We start from the raw sequence: 22,054 nt of genomic DNA, 5'->3' as shown, positions 1-22,054 counted from the left end.
CGCCCCGCCCAGCTCCGCCCCCGGAATGCTAATAAAAAGCCTTATAGGATGCTCCGATAGGCTGTCTTTCTCCCTTGGGGTGTGACCATGCAGATGAGGGTCGGCGCGCCCGTCTGTGATTGGTTAAAAAAGCGTCTGAGCCGCGTGGGAGGTGGGTCGGGAAAGCTGCGGGTGGTGCGTCAAGTTCGGCTGCGCTCGGACTCGCTCGGGACCAATCGGAAGCGCGTGTGGGCGGAGCTTATTAAAGCGCCCGTAGGCGCGACGCGGGCTCCTCCTCCCGGGCCCAAAAGCCAGACACTCCCGGCCCCAGCGAGATCCGGGAAACTGTGGTTCCGGGTCGGACCCCGCCTCTGTTGCCATGGGGACAGCCTTTGGTTACCATGGAAGGAATGAAGCTCCTAGGAGGTTGTATTCTGTCTGCTGTGGGGCTAGAAGGACCAGTTCTCATCATCTTGCAAACGCTGTGTGTGTGTGTGTGTGTGTGTGTGTGTGTGTGTGTGTGTGACCTTATTTATTCCCTCGGAGCCCCGCCCTGCTCTGAGTCCACCCTTGACTTTTCTGCCTTTCAGATGGGTCCATTATATAATTGATGTTCAGGTCCCAAAAGTTGGGATGCTAGGACGCTAAGACCCAGATGTGGGCCAGGCTGGAGCAAGAATCGAACCGGGCAACGGGCACATTTGGAAAAATATCTTGGGAAATGAAAGCTTGTGTGGACTTGGTGGACCTCGGGGACACGAGGCCTACGGTCTGTACCTGAAGAAGGCCTGAACTCCTTTCTGTCCACATCTGCTCCCTGCGGTCACAGCAGGGTCCACTTGCCTCACAGTCCTCTACTTGTCAAATGAATTAACTTCTCCCTTCCTGGCGCTCTGGGCCTTTACTGCTTCTTCCACCTGGGATATTCTTTCCTCTCTCCTTGGCCACAGTTAGGTATCAGCTCAAAGACTCCTGCATCCTGGACACGTGGCTGATGGAATGTACATCAGCATAGAACTGGGACAGAACTGGTCACACAGGCAAGCTCTAGAGTCAGCCTAAGTGCCAGTCCACAGAGAAGTAAGAATTATTCAGCCCTGAAGAAGAAAGGAATCAGGTCATTTGCAGGGAAACAGATGGAAACAGATAGATGTGTTAAGTGAAATAAACCAGACTGAGAAAAAGACAAATATCAGATGCTCTTTCCCATGTAAAATCTAGACCTAAAAAAGGGGGGGAGTGTGCTGGTGGTTCACGCTTGTAATCCTAGCCACTCAGGAGGCTGAGTTTTGCAGTTTGAAGTCAGTCAGGGCAGAAAAGTCTGTAAGATTCCTATCTCCATTTAAACACACACACACACACACACACACACACACACACACACAGAATAAAAAAATACAGCCAGGGGCACCAGGGGCTCATACCTGTCATCCTAGCTACTCAGGAGGCTTGAGATCTGAAGACTGCAGCTCAAAGCCAGCTCAGGCAGGAAAGTATGAGACTCTTATTTCCAATTAAGTCACTGAAAAAGCCCATAACTGACACTGTGGCTCAAGTGGTAGAGCCCTAGCCTTCAGCAAAAGAAGCTCAAGAACAGTGTCCAGGCCCAGAGTTCAAGAAAAGAAAATAAAAAGAATAAATTAGGGGGGGGGCTAGGAATATGGCCTAGTGGCAAGAGTGCTTGCCTCATATACATGAAGCCCTGGGTTCGATTCCCCAGCACCACATATATAGAAAGTAGCCAGAAGTGGCGCTGTGGCTCAAGTGGCAGAGTGCTAGCCTTGAGCAAAAAGAAGCCAGGGACAGTGTTCAGGCCCTGAGTCCAAGGCCCAGGACTGGTAAAAAAAACAAAACAAAAAAAAGAATAAATTAGGGGGAGCTGGGAATGTGTCTTATTGGTAGCATGCTTGCCTAACATGCATGAAGTCCTGGGTTCAATTCCTCAGTACTGCATAAACAGAAAAAGCTGGAAGTGGCGCTGTGGCTCAAGTGCTAGAGTGCTAGACTTGAGCAAAAGAAGCTTAGGGACAGTGCTCAGGCCCTGAGTTCAAGCCCCCCCCCCCCCCAAAAAAAAAGGAGGAAGAGGAGAAGAAGCAAAAGAAAAAAGAAGGAGGAAGAGGAAGGAGAAAGAGGAGAAGAAGAGAAAGAAAGAGAGAAAGGAAGGAAGAGAAAAGAAATATCTATTCATGGCTTAATCCCAGTGACCCACTTCCTCCAACACTGATCCTTTTCAGTTTGCCACCACCTCATTGCTGTGCCATCCACCAACTACTTGGTGGTGGAGTTCCATCAAGCCTTCAACATGGGAGCTCTCTCTCTCTCTCTCTCTCTCTCTCTCTCTCTCTCTCTCTCTCTCTCTGCCCCCCCCCAACCCGTCCCTCCATCTTGTGCTCTCACTTTGCTTTTTTATGCTCAAGGCTAGCACTTGAGACACAGCTCCACTTCCAGATCTTTTCTAGTTAATTGGAGATAAGAGTCTCATGGACTTTCCCGCCCAGGCTGGCCTTGAACTGTGATCCTCAGATCCAGAGTAGCTAGGATGACAGGCATGAGCCTTTGGCACCTGGCTTCTGGATAGATATTTCTTCTTTTCTTTCTTTTTTTTTTATTTGTTTTGTTTTTGTTGCCAGTCCTGGGGTGTGGACTCAGGGCCTGAGCACTGTCCCTGGCTTCTTTTTGCTCAAGGCTAGCACTCTACCTCTTGAGCCACAGCGCCACTTCCGGCTTTTTTCCATAACTGAGGTGCTGAGGAATCGAACCCAAGGCTTCATATATACAAGGCGAGCACTTTACCACTAGGCCATATTCCCAGCCCCCCCCCTTTTTTTGCCAGTCCTAGGGCTTGAACTCAGGGCCTGAGCACTGTCCCTGGCTTCTTTTTGCTCAAGACTAGTACTCTACCTCTTAAGCCACAGTGCCACTTCTGGCTCTTTCTATTTATGTGGTGCTGAGGAATGGAACCTGTAATGGGGTCCCTCCAGGGAGGGGATTCCCCACCCCTCCAAGAATCCACCACTCAGACAGTCTCCAGCAAAAAGATGATAAAAGGATGGATTTATTGGAGAAGTAAAAAGCAAACTGACCAACCAGGGTCGCAGCCCAGACTTGGGAGCTGAAACCGTGACTGCAAGTGGCCTTCAAGGCTGGGTTATAAAGCAAATACCACATGGTCAAGCCTGTCACACACAGGTGGCCAGTGAGGTTACATTTACAGAGCACGCCAGGTCATATGCAGATGGCCAATAGAGTTACAATCTGCCTCATACCAACTGTTTGAACCAAACTATCATTCTAGTTAGAATTGGCGCACGGATTTGGTGGGGTTTACATAATGCGGGTGGATACACCTACTCGTGGGAGGGCACAGGTTTAACCTTGAACGTTCCACAACTCAGATGGTCAAGCAGTTTACACAATCTATCACAGTGAAGGGGAACTTCCCTGGATTCCCAGCAGACAGCGCACACTCGCAACCCTGAGGCTCAGGGGCAGGGGAGATCTTAGTGAAGATGGAGTCTTCTTCTACTCTCTTTATTCTGAGGTGGAGTCATTGACATCTCTCAACAGCCAATGATGGTGCTGGTCAGATCTGACCTCCATATTACAGACCCAGGGCTTCATGCCTGCCAGGCAAGCACACTACCGCTAAGCCACATTCCCAGCCCTGGATAGCTGTTTCTTGTCCTCACCCTTTTCCTTTCCTTGTCTGTTGTCTGCAGCCTCTTGCCACATGCTGCAGCCATTTAGCAGGTGTTTAAAAGCTGCTTTGGCTGGGCCCATGAATTAACTGGAACAGGGAGTTAAGCTCAGCATTTCTGCCTCCATTTGGTTGTCTACCCCCTCCATATGCCCTGCTCTCTGCAATCTCTTTGCTATCACCTTGGGATCCATGAAGGGCAGGTAGATAATGATGATGCAGGAGGATGCAGCTACCTCTTATGATAAGGGAACAGGAACTTCCTCTGGTGTGGGGGTGGAGACTGATGACTGACCACCCCCAGACAAATGACTTATTTCTCCTGACCAGTGAGGACAGTGATAAGGGTTTCTCCCAAATCCTTCCCCAAATAAAGATTGACCTGTGACCAACTCAGCCAAACTTGGAGCAAGTCTGTTTAATGATTATGTATTCCTCCTCTGTCCCCTCCCAGCTCTTTATTTATTTATAACTAATTAATTAATTCTGTAGTCAGTATTGGGGCTTGGACTCAGGGCCTGGGCACTGTCCCTGAGCTTTTTCATTCAAGGCTAGCACTCTACCACTTTGAGCCACAGATCCACTTCTGGTTTTCTGGTGGTTCATTGGAGATAAGAGTCTCATTGGCTTTCCTTCCCAGGATGGCTTTGAACCGTGATCTTCCAGATCTCAGCCTCCTGAATAGATAGGGTGACAGGTGTGAGACGCCTATACCTGGATCTCTGTCCATTGGGACATACAGCTCATATTTGTACCCTGAAGATAAATTGCAGGTTGTCTTCCCATGGCTGCTCTTCAGTCGTGTGTGTGTGTGTGTGTGTGTGTGTGTGTGTGTGTGTGTGTGTGTGTGTGTATCTAAACTGAGGCTTGAATTCAGGGCCTGAGCACTGTCCCTGACCTTGTTTTTTCCTCAAGCCTAGCACTCTACCACTTGAGCCAGAGCTCCACTTTTGGCTTTTTGGTGGTTAATTAGAGATAAGAGTCTTACAGAGTTGTGTGCCCTGGCTGGCTTTGAACTAAAATCCCCAGACCTCAGCCTCTTGAGCAGCTAGGATCACAGGCGTGAACCACCAGCTCTCTGCTCCATGTCTCTTTACCTGGCATAGAGGGGCAGGGGCCAGACCTGCTCTGTGGAGCTCATGGAGTTTAGGCCTGGAGTCTTAAAGTCCAAATTCATGGTGATTCACTGTGTACACATTGATTAAGTAAACTCTTGAGTCAACAGTAAATTCCTCCACCACGGTTTATACTGCCCAGGCATCTGCTTTGCAGAGGTGTGCAAATTCCTGAAAGGAACAAATACAGATGGAGATAATGACCGGCCATTCAGTGCTTCACTTCTAGGAACAGGCCCAGGAGCCCTGGAAGGCAATGGAGTGTGATCTGAAATGGTCAGAACATGAAATAAACAAATCAATGATTTGATAGTGAAAGGATCCATGAAATGCACTATATCTGTACAAGAAAATAGTATTCACCCAGGAACAAGATGAGGTTGCACCCTATGCTACATCACAGAGTACTGTTGAGGCCAGCCATGCTCAGTGAGAGAAGCAGAAACTAAAGGTCCCATCACGTGTGGCACCATTGATAGGAAGCATCTAGACAGGAAGTGGGCTGTTTGGGGTGACAGAATGTTCTGGAACCCATTACAGTGATGGTTGTGTGACTTGTACATTGCACCCACTCCATCATCAACTCTGGATGCATTCTATAGCATGTGACACAATCTCAGCCTATTTCCTAAGATGCAGCCTCGAGCTAAGAAACAGGACTTTACCCTGGAATTGGGGCACCCCACATTCCAGACCTTTCTCTGTTGTTCTATGGGCAGTGATCTCCCATGTGTCCCAGACATATTAACATTCAGTTCAAAACCAGCTAGGTGAGTACTTGGGGAGGCTGAGCTGGAGGGTCACAGGCCAGCCTGGGCTACACCGGGACACTTTGTCTCAAACAAACAAAAAAAAACAAGCAAGGGCTGGGGATATGGCCTAGTGGCAAGAGTGCTTGCCTCGTATACATGAGGCCCTGGGTTCGATTCCCCAGCACCACATATACAGAAAATGGCCAGAAGTGTCGCTGTGGCTCAAGTGGCAGAGTGCTAGCCTTGAGCAAAAAGAAGCCAGGGACAGTGCTCAGGCCCTGAGTCTAAGCCCCAGGACTGGCCAAAAAAAAAAAAAAAAAAAAAACAAGCAAGCAAGCTGGGCCCAGATGGCTCACAAATGTCATCCCAGCTCCTCAGGAGGCTGAGATCTGAGGATCAAGGTTCAGAGCCAGGCCAAGCAGAAAAGTCCATGAGACTCTTATCTCCAACTGACCACCAGAAAACCAGAAGTACCACTGTGGTTCAAGTGGTAGAGCATTAGCCTTGAGCTGAAGAGCTCAGGGACAGCACCCAGGCCCAGAGTTGAAGCCTCATGACCGACAAAAAAAAAAAAAAAAAAAAAAAAAAAAGGAGCAACCTTCCTCATTTTTCTGCACTCCCAGGCCTGTCACAGTGAACTCCAAAGGCTGGGCAGTCTCAGGGTCAGGTGAGGTGCAGGCGTGGGCCTGTCCTAGCCTGGCTGTCCTGTCCAATGTCTGCTAGTGGCTCCTGCCCTCTGCCTTGATCAGTACCCCACCACAGCCCTGCGTCTAAACTTCCCCTTTTCATAAGGCCACACGCCCCAGTGGCCCAGGCCCAGGCCTGGTGATGTCATCTTAGCCTGCATCCACCCTCTTGCCAAATAAGGTCACTTTTTGCCCCAGGAGCTGGGAAAGGACATGCAGCCTGGGGTGACAAAACCCCTAGAACCAATGCAAATGCAATACACAGCACTCCTCAGAACAGGACTGGACTAGACAGACGACTGGAAAAATGCCATCCTCTGTGCATGTGTGCGTGCATGTATGTGTACGCGCCAGTCCTGGGGCTTGAACTCAGGGTCTGGGCACTGTCCCTGAGCTTTTTCACTCAAGGCTAGCTCTCTACTACTTAAGCCACAACCCCACTTCTGGCTTTTGGTGGCTAATGGAGATATGAGTTTTATGGACTTTCCTGCCTTGGCTGGTTTGGAACTGTGATCCCCAGATCTCAGCCTTCCAAGTAGCTAGGATGACAGGTGTGAGCCACCAGCACCTGGCTCTATTTTTTTCCCACTTGTTTCATAAGAGTACTTTGCCTCCTGTCACTAAGATGGACCCCATGGCCTGGCATATGCCAGGCAAATGCTCTGCCAGTTGGGACATGCCCTTAGGTCTTTTGTGTCTATTTTGGGGGGAGGAGACAGGGGCCTCATAATTTTGCTTGGGCTGACTTCGAGCCAGACATCCTTCTGTGTCTACCTCCTGAGTAGCTAGGACTACAGGTATGACCTTCCACACCCAGCTCTATACAGTAAATGATCTTCAATTCTATTCAACAAAGAGGGAAACTGAGGCCTGTGCCCTGCTGGAGATGACCTCTTCCTCCTATGGAGAGCCTCAGGACCCCCTCGACCTCCATCCCTGGGCCTGAGCCAGATAGCTCAAAGGAAGCTCCTACCCCTGACGCTGGACAGGAGCCACCAGGACATCTGATCTCTGGCCAGGGGAGGGGGGACGCAGGCTTGGCGTTGGTGGGGGGTGGGCAAGTAAGAACTCGCTGGAGACTTTAGAAGTTTCCAGGATCTCTGTTGCTTGACCCCCAGCCTGTTTCTCCAACCCCGAGGGCTAGGCAGTCACACCTCCTTCCTGGCCCTCTCAGATCTTCACTCCTAAATCTGTCTCTCCTCTGATCTTCACCCCTAAATTGGCCACCCCCCTTCTCTTGCAGGGCATGTGGCTCTTTTCAGTGGTTTCCATGAATGTAAACTAGGTCGTGTTCCCCAGGCCCAGTGAACTTGTTTCATCTGCCTCTGTCTCTCCTCCCCAGGCCGGAGATGGGAGGTCCTGCTGGCCTCCGTCCTGCCTTGGGGGTGAGTGGCGGGGGGGGGGGGGATGGAAGGGGTATCAGGCACAGAGGCTTGCTTTGATCCTGTGTGACCAGGCCCTGTAGGATGGGATGTGGGGGTGCTGACCGAGCCCTGCTATGACTCCCCATTGATCCTAGGGTGAGAGTTCCACTCCTTACTCCCAAGTCCCCATTGCTTCTCTGGCTGACTTCTAATCCAGGAAGGCTGCAGGGAGGAGGTGACCCAGGATCCAAGCGACGCTTCCTGCTTCCCCCACCAACTCTAAAACCCCAGAAGCACAAGTGCTAGCAACTCATGACTGTAATCCCAGGCCATTCAGGTGATTGGTTTGAAGCGACCCCAGGGGACCCCAGGCAGGTAAGGTAGCAAAAATCTTATCTCCCAGCAACAACAACAAAAAAAGCCACTCAAGAGGTAGAGCACTATCCTTGAGAGATAAAGCTCAAGGTCACCACCTTGGTCCTGAGTTCAAGCCCCAGGATGGCACACACACGCACGCACGCACGCACACACACACACAGAAATAAAGGGAATGTAAACTAGTACAACCACTCTGGACAGCAGCCTGGAGGCTCGTCAAAAAACTCAGCATAGGGGCTGGGAGTGTGGCCTAGTGGTAGAGTGCTCACCTCACATGCATGAGGCCCTGGGTTCGATTCCTCAGCACCACATATATAGAAAAAGCCGGAAGTGGCACTGTGGCTCAAGTGGCAGAGTGCTAGCCTTGAGCAAAAAGAAGCCAGGGACAGTGCTCAGGCCCTGAGTTCAAGCCCCAGGTCTGGCAAAAACAAACAACAACAACAACAAAAAAACCCAAAACACAACTAAACACAGATCTTCCCTGAGACCCAGCCAGCCCACTCCCAGGCATCAATCCTGAGCATCATGAACCAGGATATGATAAAGACACCAGCACTTCCATGTTCACTGCCACACTACTCACAATAGCCAAGATATGCTATCAGCTCAGATGCCCCACAGTAGACGAGTGGATCCAAAAAATACGTGGTACCTATACACAGTGGAATTTTATACAGCCATTAGAAAGAACAAAATAATGTCATTTGCAGTGACATAGATGGAACTAGAACAAATCATGTTAGGTGAAGTAAGCCTAGCTTAGAAAAACAGACAAGGTTCTCTGTGATATGCAAAAGTTAGCTCTAAAATGCACTGGAATATGACAAATCACACAGGAGTCTAGGAACACACATACAGTGAGACCAAAAGAGGACAGTCTTAGGAGAGAATCACAAAGGCACATGCCTAAGTACCTCTCCATATTTATATAAAATTGTGTGTGTGTGTGTGTGTGTGTGTGTGTGTACTGAAACGAACTCCAAGATACGGAAACAAAAGGGCTGGGAATGTGGCTTAGTGGTAGAGTGCTTGCCTCCCATGCATGAAAGCCTGGATTCCATTCCTCAGCACCACATAAACATGAAAAAGCCAGAAGTGGCGCTGTGGCTCAAGTGGTAGAGTGCTAGCCTTGAGCAAAAGGAGCTTAGGGACAGTGTTCAGGCCCTGAGTTCAAGCCCCAGGACTGGCCAGAAAACAAACAAGATAAGATATGGAAACAAAAGACTTGTTTTTGTTTTAGAGTTTTGAGCTTTTGGTGATTCTGTCTTCTTTACCTCATGCATGGCTTAGTCTCCTGTGGGTCTTCGGAAAGGTTGGGAGAGACGAGGGCACAGACCTCCAGGGGAGGAGGGTGAATAGGTGCAGCAAGGGAGCTCACTGGACACTGATGAAAGTGGGCACAGCAGGAAGAGAATGAGGGAAAAGAAGGCACTGCATGAAACAAAATGCACTCACCACCTGACTGACGTCACTGAAATCTCTCTATACATCACCTCTGTGACAACAATAAGGCAAGTCTTTAAAAAGTGAAATAAATAGAAGGACCACAATTCCCAAACAGTCCCTCCTGCTAAATTTTCTGTGAGTGCTAAAGAGATGGAAGGCAGAGACAACACCCCGCCATCTGTCACCCTCACGCAGGCCGTGCCCTGTCCCACTAGGAAGCAGTGAGCTGAGTTCCGGTCCTGAATCTGCCCAGCGCCCTGCACTGTGGAAGGGCCCACATCTGGGGCCCGCCGAGAGACCACAGAGCTTCAGCTAAGTGGAAATTTGCCCCAAGGAGAGGAAGGAAGGAATTGAGCTCTTATCTCCTCTTATCCCTTCATCTCCCCACAGAGATCAACCTCATCTCCAGCCTTTTTTTTTTCCCCTGGTCAGTCCTGGGGTTTGAACTCAGGGTCTGGGCACTGTCCCTGAGCTCTTTCGCTCAAGGTTAGCACTCTACCACTTTGAGCCACAGTGCTGTTTCTGGTTTATGGTGGTTAATTGGAGTCTCAAGGGCTGGGAATGTGGCTTTAGTGGTAGAGTGCTTGCCTAGCATGCCTGAAGCCCTGTGTTCGATTTCTCAGCACCACATAAACAGGAAAAAGCCAGAAGTGGCGCTGTGGCTCAAGTGGTAGAGCAGTAGCTCTGAACAAAAGAGGTTTAGGGACAGTGCCCAGGCCTTGAGTTCAAGCCCCAGGACTGGCAAAAACAAACAAACAAACAAACAAAAAACCCAAAACCAAATCAAACCAAACCAAAAAAACCCACTGTGGAGTGGTGACTCAAAGTGCTTAGAGAACTAGCCTTGAGCAAAAGAGCCGAGGGGCAGCATCCAAGCCCTGAGCTCAAGTCCCAGGACCAGTAGAAAGAAAAACAAAGATAAAAGAATAGTCTCATAGACTTTCCAGGCTGCCCTTGAACTCTGATCCTCAGACCTCAGCCTCCCAAGTGCAAGTTCTATAATGTTAAACCTGCATGTATTCAGTGTATGGAAGAGAGTTGCTCTTGCACAGTGCAGGAATGGAGCTGGGCCAGGCGCTGGTGGCTCAGGCCTGTAATCTTAGCTACACCGGAAGCTGATGAGATCTGAGGATAGCGGTTTGAAACCAGCCCAGGGCAGAAAAGTCTCCCTGAGACTCTAACCTCTTAACCACTTAAAAACCGGATGTGGCTCACAGTGAGCTGTGGCTCACAGTGGTTGGAGTGCTAGCCCTCAGCAAAAGAGCTCAGGGACAGCGCCTAGACCGAGTTCAACCTCCACAACTGACCAAGGGAAAAGCTGGGGCTGAATTTTAGGATTCTGGCCACAGTGCGCAAGTTTCACAAGACCAGGGCAGGGCGGCTGGGCCTGGACGCGCAGGCCGGCCCACCGCAGCACTCTGGAAGAGGCGCAAGCAGGAGAATCCAGCTGCACCGTGAGCGGAACTCGGTCGGAAGCCATGCAGAAGCGGGGGCGGTTTGCAGGAGTGGGGGACAGATGGGGTGGTCTCAGAAGTGACCCATTCCCCGCCCCCCCCCCCGCCCCCGACTCGCGAGCCGGCGGCGGCGGTGGCGGCGGCTTGCTCATGCGGGTGACCTCATCGCGGGGTGGAGCCCCACCCGCTCGCCGGCCCGCGGGCCCCTGACTCACCAGGGCACCCGGGAGCACCGGCCCCTGGCTCCGGGCCCACTTCCAGAGCGCCCAGAGGGGTAGGCGAGAAATTGGTCTTTGCCACGTGGGGCACTTGGCACCGTCAACGCTCATTAAACGCCAGCTGGTGCTAAATGCCGGGCCCCATTATTATCCGTAATTAGTAATTAATTAGCGCTAATGCATCCACCCCGGTCCCACCGGGTCGCTTAGGACCAGCCAGCCGCCGGGCACACGGGGGGCGGGGACACCGTCCGTGCGCGCCCACCCGCACCCCCCGCCCTGTCCTCGCCAGCGAACTTCAGGTCTCGCCAGGCACGGGCTGGAGGTGGCGGCCGGCCAGGCGGCGGGAGTCGGGCGCGCGGCAGGCACAGTGACCGCGTCTCGACGGGACGTCCCGTCAATCGACTTGCGGAGGGTCCCCTCACTCACACAGAGAAATGAACGGGCGCTAGGACCCCGTGGACGCCCCGAGTTCCCGCCTTCCTCCTTGATGATTGGCTGCCTGACCCCGGCGCGTTGATCTGATTGGTGTACAGGGCCGCCGCTCCTGGAAATTGCCCCGCCCGATCAGCCAACCTCCCCGCCCGCGGGCCGGGCGGCCGCAGAGGTGATCGCGGGCGGCGCCGGCGGCCGCAGGGACGGCGGGGTCCGCGTGGGGTTCCGGAGCGCGACGCGAGCTCCGAGTGGGCTCGGCGAAGGTCGCTCCTGCCCCAGCGTCCGCACATCGCTCCTCCAGCCCGCTGCCATGGGCCCCGAGCCGCAGGCGGGGCCGCCGCCGCCGCTGTCGCCGGTCGCGCGGCTGAGCTTCGCGGTGGGCCACTTCCTGAACGACCTGAGCGCCGCCATGTGGTTCTCGTACCTGCTGCTCTACCTGCACGGCGTGCGCGCCTACAGCTCCCGCGGCGCAGGCGCGCTGCTGCTGCTCGGCCAGATCGCCGACGGGCTCTGCACGCCGCTCGTGGGCTTCGAGGCCGCGCGCATGCGCGCTTGCTGCGCGCGGTACGGCCCGCGCCGCGCCTGGCACCTGGCGGGTGAGTGCGGCCCGCGGGATACGGCCCTGCGCGTGGGGGGGACCCAGGCCGCGACCCCTGACCACGCCACGCACCGGGACCCTCGCGAGTCCTCCTGTGCTCCAGGCGCCTCCTCGGCTCTTCTGCCCCTCTGGAATGCCCTCCTGTCCCGTCCCGCCTTCCGGGCTCTGAGCCTTCCCGGCCAGGCTGACACCCCCTCCTGTGCGTGTCTGTGGCCAGGAGTCCCCTGACCTGTCACCCTTGTCACCCCCTTCTGCCTGCCTGTCACCTCCCCACCTGCCTGTCACCCTTGTCACCCTCTCCTGCTTGCCTGTCACCCCTCCTACCTGCCTGTCACCCCCACCCTACCTGTCTGTCGCCCCGTCATCCCCTCCTACCTGCATGTCACCCCCTGTCACTCCCTTCTACCTGCCTGCTGCCCCTTGCCCACCCTTTGTCTGCCCACCCATGGACTAAGTCTTCTCTCTGCTTGTCTCACAGCCCCCTTCTGGCGGGCTGACCTGCAGGGCCCCTCTCCCTCTGACACCCGAGGGTACCTGGCCTCATCTGCCTGTGTAGCACCTCCTGTCTGTCTGTCTTGTCAGGTGCAGCTCAGGCCCATCAGGGTGACCGTCCCTGCTAGTGCTGAGGGGTGGGGTGCTGCCTAAAGACTCATCTGTCTCTCCTTTCTCCGGCTCTTTGCAGGGGTGCTGCCTGGGCCTGGGTCCTGGAGGGGTCCCGGGCTTGCAGGCAGGTGTGGGGCGGTGCCCAGGGTGGAGCTGGTCCCTCTGATGGCTGTGGGGCTCCTGTACCTCCAGCCTGGGAAGAGCTGCTGCCCCTCGCAGATTGCCATCCTCAAGGCAGGGGAAGGGCAGCCCTATCAGGGGCCCCTCTGCCCTCAGGGCCTCTGCCTTCAGAGGCCCTGTTCTGACCCAAGCCTGGCTTCGAGAATGGTCCTTTTGCAAGGTGTAGAGAACCTTGAGACCTGTGGGTTGCGCTGGCTGGCTGCTTGTCTGCTGGGTCCACTGGCATCACAGGTATGGAGGACATCTGGGCTGGATCTAGGTCACCTCAGACTATAAGAGAAAGTGAGGTGGCCCAGCTGCTCCTTCCATTGAACTGTTTGATGCTGGGGTGAAGGGCAGAGCCCCAAGTGGGCTGGAGAGTCCCAATGCACAAGGGAATTCCTAATTGCTCAGGGTGGAAGAGAGCTGCCAGGGATGCCCCTCCTTCCCTTCCCCTCCTCAGCCAGCCAGGGGAAGGGAGAGATCCCTGGTGAGAACCATGCATGTGCAAAGGCCCTGAGGCCTGACCTGTCACCAGTGCAGATTCCCCAGGCCTGGCCATATGCTCCTGCCATAGGTGGGAGGTCTGAGGGCTGGGGAGGCTCTCGCTGACCCAAGACGGCAGCTGAGGCTGCAGAAGAGGTGCAGGCTTGTGTTTGTGTAAGCCCCTGCCTGTGCCCCTTCCCCACTCAGTTGAGAAAGGAAGACAGGGAAGTATCTCCTAATACTTGATGAGGTCACGAGTGATAGTCACCCTGGAAACAGTGCCCACTTCTCTATTTTACTCCTGAATCTGGAAGGTGGAGGTAGGGGAGGGTGTACGGGAACATTAGCTTTGGGGTTTTGAAGGGTAAGAGTGTGTGGTCAGAGGGGCAGCTGAGAGAGGGTGTGAAACTGGAGTCAGGAAGTGGCTCCCAGTTCTTAGGAAGGGTCCTGCCAGCTCTGCATGTCGGGTTTCCTCACATCAACCCCGCAAGGCAGAACCGCCATGACCTCTCCAAGGGACCCCAAGCCAGACCTCCTAACCCCAGCGTTGGGCGGCCAGTCCAGGTGGCAGCGGGATCCAGCCAGGGTGGCTCCTTTTCCTCCCTGGAGTTCACAGTTCAGTTCTGGGGTCACCCAGTTGCCGGCTAGCTGTACCTGGTTCCAGGATAATGGCTGGCTCTGAGGAGGACTGGCTGTGGGCTGTCTCCGTTTCCTGATATGAAGGAGGAGGAAAGGGCAGGCCGGGTAGGGGGAGCTCACCACCCAGCAAGAGGAAGGCCAGACCGCCCTGTCACCTGCCGCCTGCTGTTTGCTCGTGGCCTCTGGCTGCTCATCTGAAGCTCTCTGAGCTCTGAATAGAGGCCCTATTTTATTATTGAGCCCATCCTCATGGCAGGGGTCTGTTCTGGGTGTCTAGCATGCAGAGGGGACTTGAAAGGTCCTGTGCCCACCCTGTGGAGTGGAACTCTGTGCAAGGCGGGCAAGGGGACAGCAGGCCAAGGAAGTCCAAGGGCATGCAGACAGAGCCACCCTGGCGCAGTGTGTGCGGGATGGGGGAGAGCCGTCAGGGAGGGCTTCCCTGAGGAGGTGACATGCGGGCTGAGGCCTGAGAAGCCACCTTGCTATGATGGAGGAAAAAGCCATCCAGACGGTGGACATAGCATATGCAAAGGTCCTGACGTACACTGGAGCAGCAAGGAGCCAAGGGAGAGGCAGGGGCAAAGCCTGCGGTTCCTGGGAAAGCTTTAGTAATAGGGTCTGGGTCCCTGAGGGCTGGGTCACCTAGCTCCCTAGGACATGCCATTTGATGAGCTAAGACAGCAGGACCTCCCAGAGCCACCTGGGCCCCTGATGTCTGGCTGTCCTCACAGGGTGATTGTCCTTCCCCCTGTCCCCGTGGGTGTCACCAGAGGGGAGCCTCTGGGCAGGTGGCAGAGGGGAAGTTGTGGCACTAAGTCCCATGTGTGGCCTGGTACCTATCCTCTGCCTGTGCCAGTTCCCCAGCACAGTGCTCTGTCCCCCTTCTCCTGCACTTGTTATAGTGTGTGGCCTCAGAAGGGAATGCCTGCCATGCCTGTTTCCCCATCTGACCAGTGGGTCCTCTGGCTCCATTTCCCCACACCCTCCATCCCCCCTCCCCCAAGTGTATGTGTTTGGGAGCCCTTGGATGACTCGGGAAGGCCCAGGACGCGGCATGGCGTGACGCTGTGTCCCCTCGGCCTCCACAGGCACCATCTGCGTGCTGCTGTCCTTCCCGTTCATCTTCAGCCCCTGCCTGGGCTGCGGGGAGGACACACCCGAGTGGGTCGCCCTGCTCTACTACGCACCCTTCATCGTCATCTTCCAGTTCGGCTGGGCTGCCACGCAGGTCGCCCACCTCAGCCTCATCCCTGTACTGGCTACCAGTGACCACGAGAAAGTGGAGCTCACGGCCCTCAGGTACCCAGCACCCCCCTGGTGCATGTGTCAGCTACTGCTGACATGAGGTCCCGGGTGTGAGGTGTGAACAGGGGTGAACGGATGCTGGCTGGGGCTGTCATGGGAACACCTCTCCCTCCGACCCCTCCCTCCCCCCCCCCCCCCCCCCGTGCTCCTCCAGCCTCAGCCTCCAGAGTGGAGGGACCACAGGCATGCGCAGGGGCCTCTGTCATCTCAGAGTTGAGGCCCACAGCAAGAGTCACCTGATTAGGCCAGGCCCGCCCAGGACACCGTTTCCACCTCCCCCTAAGTGGCAGGAAATCCTTTTCTTGTCCTGCCCTGGCTTTGCAGCTGTGGATGAGGGGTGGGCAGTGTGGAAACCCCCCAGGTCCCCTCCACCTGCCACCCTTGGCCCCAGCCGGCTTCCTGTTCATCTGGTCTGGCGAGAGCATGCTTAGTGCTTGCTGTATGCCATGTTCAGCAGAAGACAGTTTGATACGAGCCAGGGTAGGGGTGGGGTGGGATGCTGTGCCCCACTTCTGCATTCCAGAAGAGGAACTGGTGCACAGCTGGATTTGTGGTGCTGGGATGGAACCCAAGGCCTCCCCATACAGTACGCCCTTAACCGCTGAGCCCCAAACCCACGCTGCAGTGGAAACAATGCTGCTGCCCCTTCTGGCCCCCCAGAACAGATGGCTCCACCCCCAGCCTCCTCCCAGCCCTGCCTTTGTTCCCCTGTGAGACACCCCCCCCCCCAGCTGACAGCTGTTGCTTGGTGCCCAGGGTCCCCCTGGGGGGGTGCCTACAGGAAGAGGCCTGGGTTGTGCTGGACCTCAGGCTCTGGGGCCGGATCCAGGAGCCATCCGAGATGTGGGGGACTCAGCTCCTGGGTCTGCACTGGGCCCCCAGGCAGGCAAATAGGTTCTGTGTGGGATGGGCACTGTGTAGGCCGGGGGCACTAAGGCAGCCTGGGGCCGCTCTGTATGTCGGCAGTGAGCTTGTGGGGTCCGCGGTGGCAGGGAGTGGGTGGTGACGTGCGCCCGCCCTCCTCCCAGGTATGCCTTCACCGTAGTGGCCAACATCGTTGTCTTCGGCGCTGCCTGGCTTCTCCTGCACCTGCAGGGCGCTTCCGGGGTGGGCCCTGCCCAGGACACCGACGTGGGTGACCAGCTGGGGGTCCAGGATGTGCCCGTGTTCCGGGTGAGCTGGGGTAGCTAAGCAGGCCTTGCCGGAGACCCCAAGAGCGGGAGCACTGCCTCTGACCCCTCTCCTGCCACCCCCAGAACCTGTCTCTGCTGGTGGTGGGCGTGGGCGCTGCCTTCTCCCTGCTCTTCCACCTGGGCACCCGGGAGGGGCGCCCACGGAGGGCAGAGGAGCCCAATGAGTGCAGCCCTCTGGTGGCCCCCACAGCCCGGCCCCTGCTGCTCTGGAAGCACTGGCTGCAGGAACCAGCTTTCTACCAGGTATGCCAAGGGGCCAGAGGGGGTGGGATGGAAGAGGGGGGGTGCTCTGTCCCGCCAGGCCCTGCTCCTGGAAAACTGCACAGAAACAGCACAACCAGCAGCAGAACCAAACCATGTCACTTTGCCACACTCAGAACAGACATTGCCTATCCACCTTCCACTCCACGCCCTCAGCAGACATCACCAGTTGACCAAGTCTCCGATCCTATTGGTCCCTGCTGTGGGGGTGGGGTGTCAGCACCCCCTGCTGGTGGGATGTGGAGAGGCCTCTGCTGACCCTTTGCTGGCTGCCCACAGGTGGGCGTGCTGTACATGAGCACCAGGCTCATTGTGAACCTGTCCCAGACCTTCGTGCCTATGTACCTCACCTACTCCCTTCGCTTGCCCAAGGTGAGCCAGCCGGGGTGGGATGGGATGGGGCCCCCATGGCCACCCTGTGAGCCCTGAGTGGGAGTAGATCGCCCTTGCTGTGGTTCCCACAGAAGTTCATCGCGACCATCCCCCTGGTGATGTATCTCAGCGGCTTCGGCTCCTCCTTCCTCATGAAGTCAATTAACAAGTGCATGGGGCGGAATGTGAGTGGGCACTGGAGATGTGGCATGGGGGTGGAGGAACCCCGACAATGTGGATGGGGGATCCCAGAGCTCCCCATACCCCAGGCCTTGCAAAGCTTGGAAACGTGACAGGTCGTTGCGCCAGGCTCATGCGCCCAGGTGCAGGCCTGATTTGGGCTGGATGGCCTCCTCCTCCACAGCTGACCTACTTCCTGGGCCTCCTGGTGGTCCTGGCCTTTGCTGCCTGGGTAGCGCTGGCCAATACGCTGGGTGTGGCTGTGTACTCAGCCGCCGGGCTGCTGGGCACCGGCTCTGCCATCATCCTCGTCACCTCACTGGCCATGACAGCTGACCTCATTGGCCCCCATACGGTAGGACTGGTAGACAGGACCGGGGAGGCCAGGGACCCAGCCATGGGCCTGGATACTGCCTGACCAACCCCCCCCTCCCCCCCGGCTTCTGTCCCCCAGGACAGTGGAGCATTTGTGTACGGCGCCATGAGCTTCTCAGATAAGGTGGCCAACGGGCTGGCGGTCATGGCTGTGCAGAGCCTGCACCCCTGTCCGTGAGTCCTTCATTCACATCCTTCCTTTCCCACTGGCTCTGTGCCATGCAGGGCTGTGGGCCAGGGAATGGGGTGGTGGAGGGGTGGGGTGGGCAGCCATATATACAGGGAAGTTCGTTCATTCAACAAACATTAGTGTGTTATGAGCCCGGTGTCAAGGCAGGCACCACAGGTGCATGAGCCAGCCCCACAGTACCCGGATAGGGTGCAGGCTCAGATGGTTCCAGGGTTGGCACTTCTGCCCACTTAGGACCTGATAGGGCTGTCTTGAGTGTCCGCCTGACAGAGACTGCAGAGGTAAATGTGTGGTCGAAGCTGGCAGTGGTGATGGAGATACCCTAGGGAGGCCTGGCCCGCCACACGGATGGCTTCAAAAAAAGCTGGACAGAGGTCTAGGCCAGTGAAATGGGCCCGGTACATGCAAAGGCCCTGGGGCAGGAATGAGTGGCCAGGTGGAGGAGCTTCAAAGTCTCTCATAATACTGGAACAGCGGGAGCTAGAGGAGGACCGTGCAGGACTGGTAGTGCCTTGCTCGGCTCAGATGACCCCGGTGGATCGCTCGGTGCCCAGGAGCGGCCTCTAGTGGCTGCTCCGGGGGAGCGGCTGTGGGAGAGACGAGAGTGGGCGCAGAGGGGTGGGATAACAGTGTGGACTGGTGGGTCGGGGCAGGAGGTAGGTATATAGAGACTGCCTCGTGGGCCCAGCCCGTGACCAGCGGCCCCCGTGTGCGTCCCCAGCTCGGAGCTGTGCTGCACGGCCTGCGTGAGCTTCTACCGCTGGGTGATGGTGGCGGCGACCGGCGGCGTGGGCGTGGCCGCCGCGCTGGTGCTCTGCAGCCTCTTCATCTGGCCCATCCGCCTGCGGACGCGTGAGTGGGGCCCAGGGCCCACGCGGGGCGGGGCGGGCAGGGCGGGGCGGCCCCTTCACCGACACCCCCCATTCCTTCCAGGGGACTCCGGAGACCGGCCCTGACCGGCGCCCCGTGCAGCTGTGCCTCGGACTTGACACACCCGCACCCCGACCCCGGGGGCGCGGCGAGGGGCGGCGGGCAGCACCCCGCCGGGGCAATGAAGGCCGGGCCGGGCGCCGAGGCGGTGGCGACAGCAGGAGCTTTATCGGAACGCGGGCGCGCGCATAGGGAGGGACCGTGGCGGCGGCGCCACGCAGCAGGGCTCCAGGCCCCAGGTCCGCGGGGCCCGCGAGGCGTAGCGCGGCCGCTGCGGCGCCGACAGGCACGGCACGTAGTCCCATGTCCCACGCGGCTCCTCCCCGAACCGGTTCCGGTTCACCACTGCGGGACGGGGCAGGGGCGGGGCGAGACCCGGTCACCGCGCGGGCCCGGCCCCCGCCAGGTGACCCCACCCCCGCCATCCCGGGACTTCCGGTGCTCTCGCTCCGCCCACGCGGGACTTCCGGCAAGCCCGCCCAGGCCCAGGTGATCCGGCGTCCCGCACTTGGTGCCGGGCCCTTGTCCGGCTCACCGTAGTCCTTGCCGCGCAGGAGCCGGTCTCTCCACAGCGCGCTCCCCCAGCGGGTGCTCGGGCTCTTGTACTGGGCGGGGAGCACGGGGTCGTACCACGCGGTGTCGCGCACGTGCTGGGTGTAGGCTGCGGAGGCAGGGCCGGTCAGGGCGGGGCCTCCCCGGATGGCGGGCGTGGCTAACCACCATGGGCGGGGCCTCTCCCGAGGGCTGGTCTGGAGTTGGGGGGTCCAGTGCGCTTACCAGAGGGCAGGCCCCGCTGTCGGTGGTCGAAGCAGCCGTGCCAGCGGGCGTAGGCCTCGCGGTAGGGGCTGTCCAGGGCCCGGGGCATGTTGTACCAGGCTTCGCGGGGGTCCGAGTTGGTCAGGCCGGTGTACATCAGCTGGCCGGTTGCGTCGCGTCCCATGGGCGAATACTTCCAGCGCGTCCCATGCTTGATGGCCGGTGTCCAGCGAGGCCCCTCCATGGACAGGTAGTCATCGCTGAGGGTGGGGCCGAGGCTGAGTGGGGCTGGGGCTGGGGCTGCAGCCTCAGCTTGCACAAATCAAGAATTGGGAACCTCCCTGAACTTGTCCTCTTTAAACCCTTTAAGCTTGTCTTGCCAGAACACAAGGCACCTGACAGGGAGAGGGGACTGGGGTGTGACCTTACCAGGATTCTAAGACCTTTGGGGGACTTGCTCCAGGAAGACCCCCTGCCTGGGAGTGCTCCAGGAAGCTGAGCCAGAGGCCTGGGGGGAAAGGGGATTGGTAGATCCAGGTTAAATGGTAAGAGGATGGGGCTGCATCTGAGTGCCAGGCTGAAGGCAGAACTTGGCCTAAGCTGAGCTGAGGAAGGGCTTGCAGAGGTGGTAAGCAGCACATGCAAAGGTCCTGGGGCAGTGGGGATGGTTAAACAGAATCGGCAGTGGACACAGGCCAAACACCTCAGGGTTATTAAAATCAGGGGCATGGCCAGTGGCTCTGGTGAGCACCTGCCTAGCATGGGCAAGGCCCTCCTACAGAAACACTTTCCTACCAGGCATGGTGGTGAGTGGCTCTATCCGGATCTCTGGAAGGCTGAGGCAGGATTGAGTGTTCCTGGCTCACCCCAGTTCCATAACAAGTTTGTCTCCAAACAAGCCTGCACCTGGGTGTTTTCCAGTGTTTTCTGCTACCTCCCAGAGCAGGCAGGTGTGGGGCTGCCTTTTCTGCCTGGCTTCGGCTTGGTTTGAGCTTGGAGGAAGGTTCCCCATCACCCAGGCTGGTTTGGAACTGACCCTCCCACCTCAGCATCTAAGGGTCCCTTTCCTCCACACCCAGCATCTGATTTTTGAGCTGGTGCTAGACTTGAAATCTGGGCCTTACACACTCAGCATTTTGGCTAATGCTTTACCACTTTTGAGTCACACCACCCTCCTGGAATTTTGCTATTCACTGGCTCTGAGTTGGGACTTTTCTGCCCAGGCTAGCTTTGAACCAGGTCTCAGGTCTCAGCCTCTGAGTAGCCTGGATGCCAGCCTGGGCCCCCTGTGAAAGGAGGGGGAACTGAGAACAGGGCTGTCGGTGGCGCCCACCTCTCTGGAGCCCACCCAGCAATGCACCACACTGGCCTGGAGCTCTGGTGGGGACCCACCTGGAGTGAGGGGGTGGGAAGTCAACTTCAAGGGTGCCCAAGGGGACGTAGGGCCGGGCAGCCTCCCGCCGCAGGGTCTGCATGTCTGCCTCTGGGATCCGGGGAGGCTCAGGGCAGGAAGGTGGCCAGGGCCATTGTTGACAGGGACAAAGGCCACCCACTCCCGTGCCATGGCAACGGATGGGTACTCAGCTCTGGGCCCCGCCCTGGTCTCCCTCCCCTGCTGTGGCCACACTCCACTGGCTGGGGGGCATTTGGGGCCCCTGATGGTGGGCTCAGCCCTCTGGCATCTCAGTGTCCCCTGCATCTTCCACCTCTCCTCACCCCTGTCCCTCCCTTGACCTAACATTCACAGCTGGGGACACCAGCAGACACCATAGGAGGGGCACGCTGTGTGCTCCAACTCCACGAGGACCATGGCACACCCAGGAACAGCAGGCGGCATGAGAGGCCACACAAAAGACCACACCCGGTTGGAACCGTCCAGAACAAAATCCGGACAGGAAGTGGATACAAGGAGTGGGATGGGAGGTGGTGGCCACTCCTGTGGATGAGCTTCCTTTGGTGATAAAGGGGGCTCTGGAATTACTGATGGTTATAAAGCTGAACATACCAACTCCACTGAGCTGTTCCTTTTTTGGCAGTGTATTATGCATATTACCACAACAAGAAAATGTGAACACAGCAGCCCAGTGGGCTTCCGGCACCGCCCTTCCTCTTCCCCAGGCCCTGACCCAGGACAGCGGTCTCCCACCTCCGGGGCAGGGTTCTGTCCTGCCTCAGGGCCTTGGCATGGGCTGCAGGTTTTGTCCCTCAGCCTCCTGGCCCACAGTCTAAGCCTCAGGCCCAGGGGTGGCCTGGCCCACGGCCTCTGCAGCATTCGGCAACCCCATTTCTGCTCCCCTTCTGTGCTAGCACTACTCACCAGCCAGACCTCCACCAAGCTCCTGCAGCCCCTCCGCAGCTCCTCATCTCCTGCCCTGCATGCTGCACCCCCAGCCTCGTCCCTCCCCACCCCTTCCTCTACACCAACCGCTACCTTCCAGAACCAACATGCCGCCACACAGCTTCCCTCCATCACCAGCTCTGGC

At 57.0% G+C, this 22,054-nt stretch overlaps 2 protein-coding genes across 2 annotated transcripts; one reads left to right on the top strand and one right to left on the bottom strand.

The window, feature by feature from the left end:
- Positions 1-11,701: 11,701 nt before the first annotated feature.
- Positions 11,702-21,576, top strand: Mfsd12 (major facilitator superfamily domain containing 12). The gene is made up of 10 exons (XM_048342024.1): positions 11,702-12,120; positions 15,098-15,308; positions 16,343-16,487; positions 16,571-16,750; positions 17,048-17,140; positions 17,233-17,325; positions 17,505-17,675; positions 17,775-17,869; positions 18,607-18,737; positions 18,819-21,576. Exons 1-10 carry the CDS (start codon positions 11,835-11,837, stop codon positions 18,839-18,841), a joined length of 1,428 nt encoding a protein of 475 aa, XP_048197981.1. The 5' UTR covers positions 11,702-11,834; the 3' UTR covers positions 18,842-21,576.
- Positions 18,982-21,046, bottom strand: Tektip1 (tektin bundle interacting protein 1). Its single transcript, XM_048340637.1, has 4 exons — positions 20,964-21,046; positions 19,593-19,831; positions 19,351-19,476; positions 18,982-19,160 (listed from the first exon to the last, which is right to left on the bottom strand). Exons 1-4 carry the CDS (start codon positions 21,044-21,046, stop codon positions 18,982-18,984), a joined length of 627 nt encoding a protein of 208 aa, XP_048196594.1.
- Positions 21,577-22,054: the final 478 nt, after the last annotated feature.

Source organism: Perognathus longimembris, chromosome 3 (genome assembly GCF_023159225.1).
Source record: "Perognathus longimembris pacificus isolate PPM17 chromosome 3, ASM2315922v1, whole genome shotgun sequence".
Lineage (NCBI taxonomy): Eukaryota > Metazoa > Chordata > Mammalia > Rodentia > Heteromyidae > Perognathus > Perognathus longimembris.
The sequence above is the reverse complement of the archived record's forward strand: the minus strand, read 5'-3'. Positions and strand labels throughout refer to the sequence as shown.

Coding starts and splice junctions, on each gene's coding strand:
- Tektip1 (XM_048340637.1), bottom strand. CDS start 21,046: ATGCAGACCCTGCGGCGGGAGGCTGCCCGGCCCTACGTCCCCTTGGGC. Junction 19,832..20,963: donor TTCCCACCCCCTCACTCCAG/GTGGGTCCCCAC, acceptor CCCCACCCTCAG/CGATGACTACCTGTCCATGG. Junction 19,477..19,592: donor ACAGCGGGGCCTGCCCTCTG/GTAAGCGCACTG, acceptor CTGCCTCCGCAG/CCTACACCCAGCACGTGCGC.
- Mfsd12 (XM_048342024.1), top strand. CDS start 11,835: ATGGGCCCCGAGCCGCAGGCGGGGCCGCCGCCGCCGCTGTCGCCGGTC. Junction 17,141..17,232: donor ACTCCCTTCGCTTGCCCAAG/GTGAGCCAGCCG, acceptor TGGTTCCCACAG/AAGTTCATCGCGACCATCCC. Junction 17,676..17,774: donor ACCTCATTGGCCCCCATACG/GTAGGACTGGTA, acceptor TCTGTCCCCCAG/GACAGTGGAGCATTTGTGTA.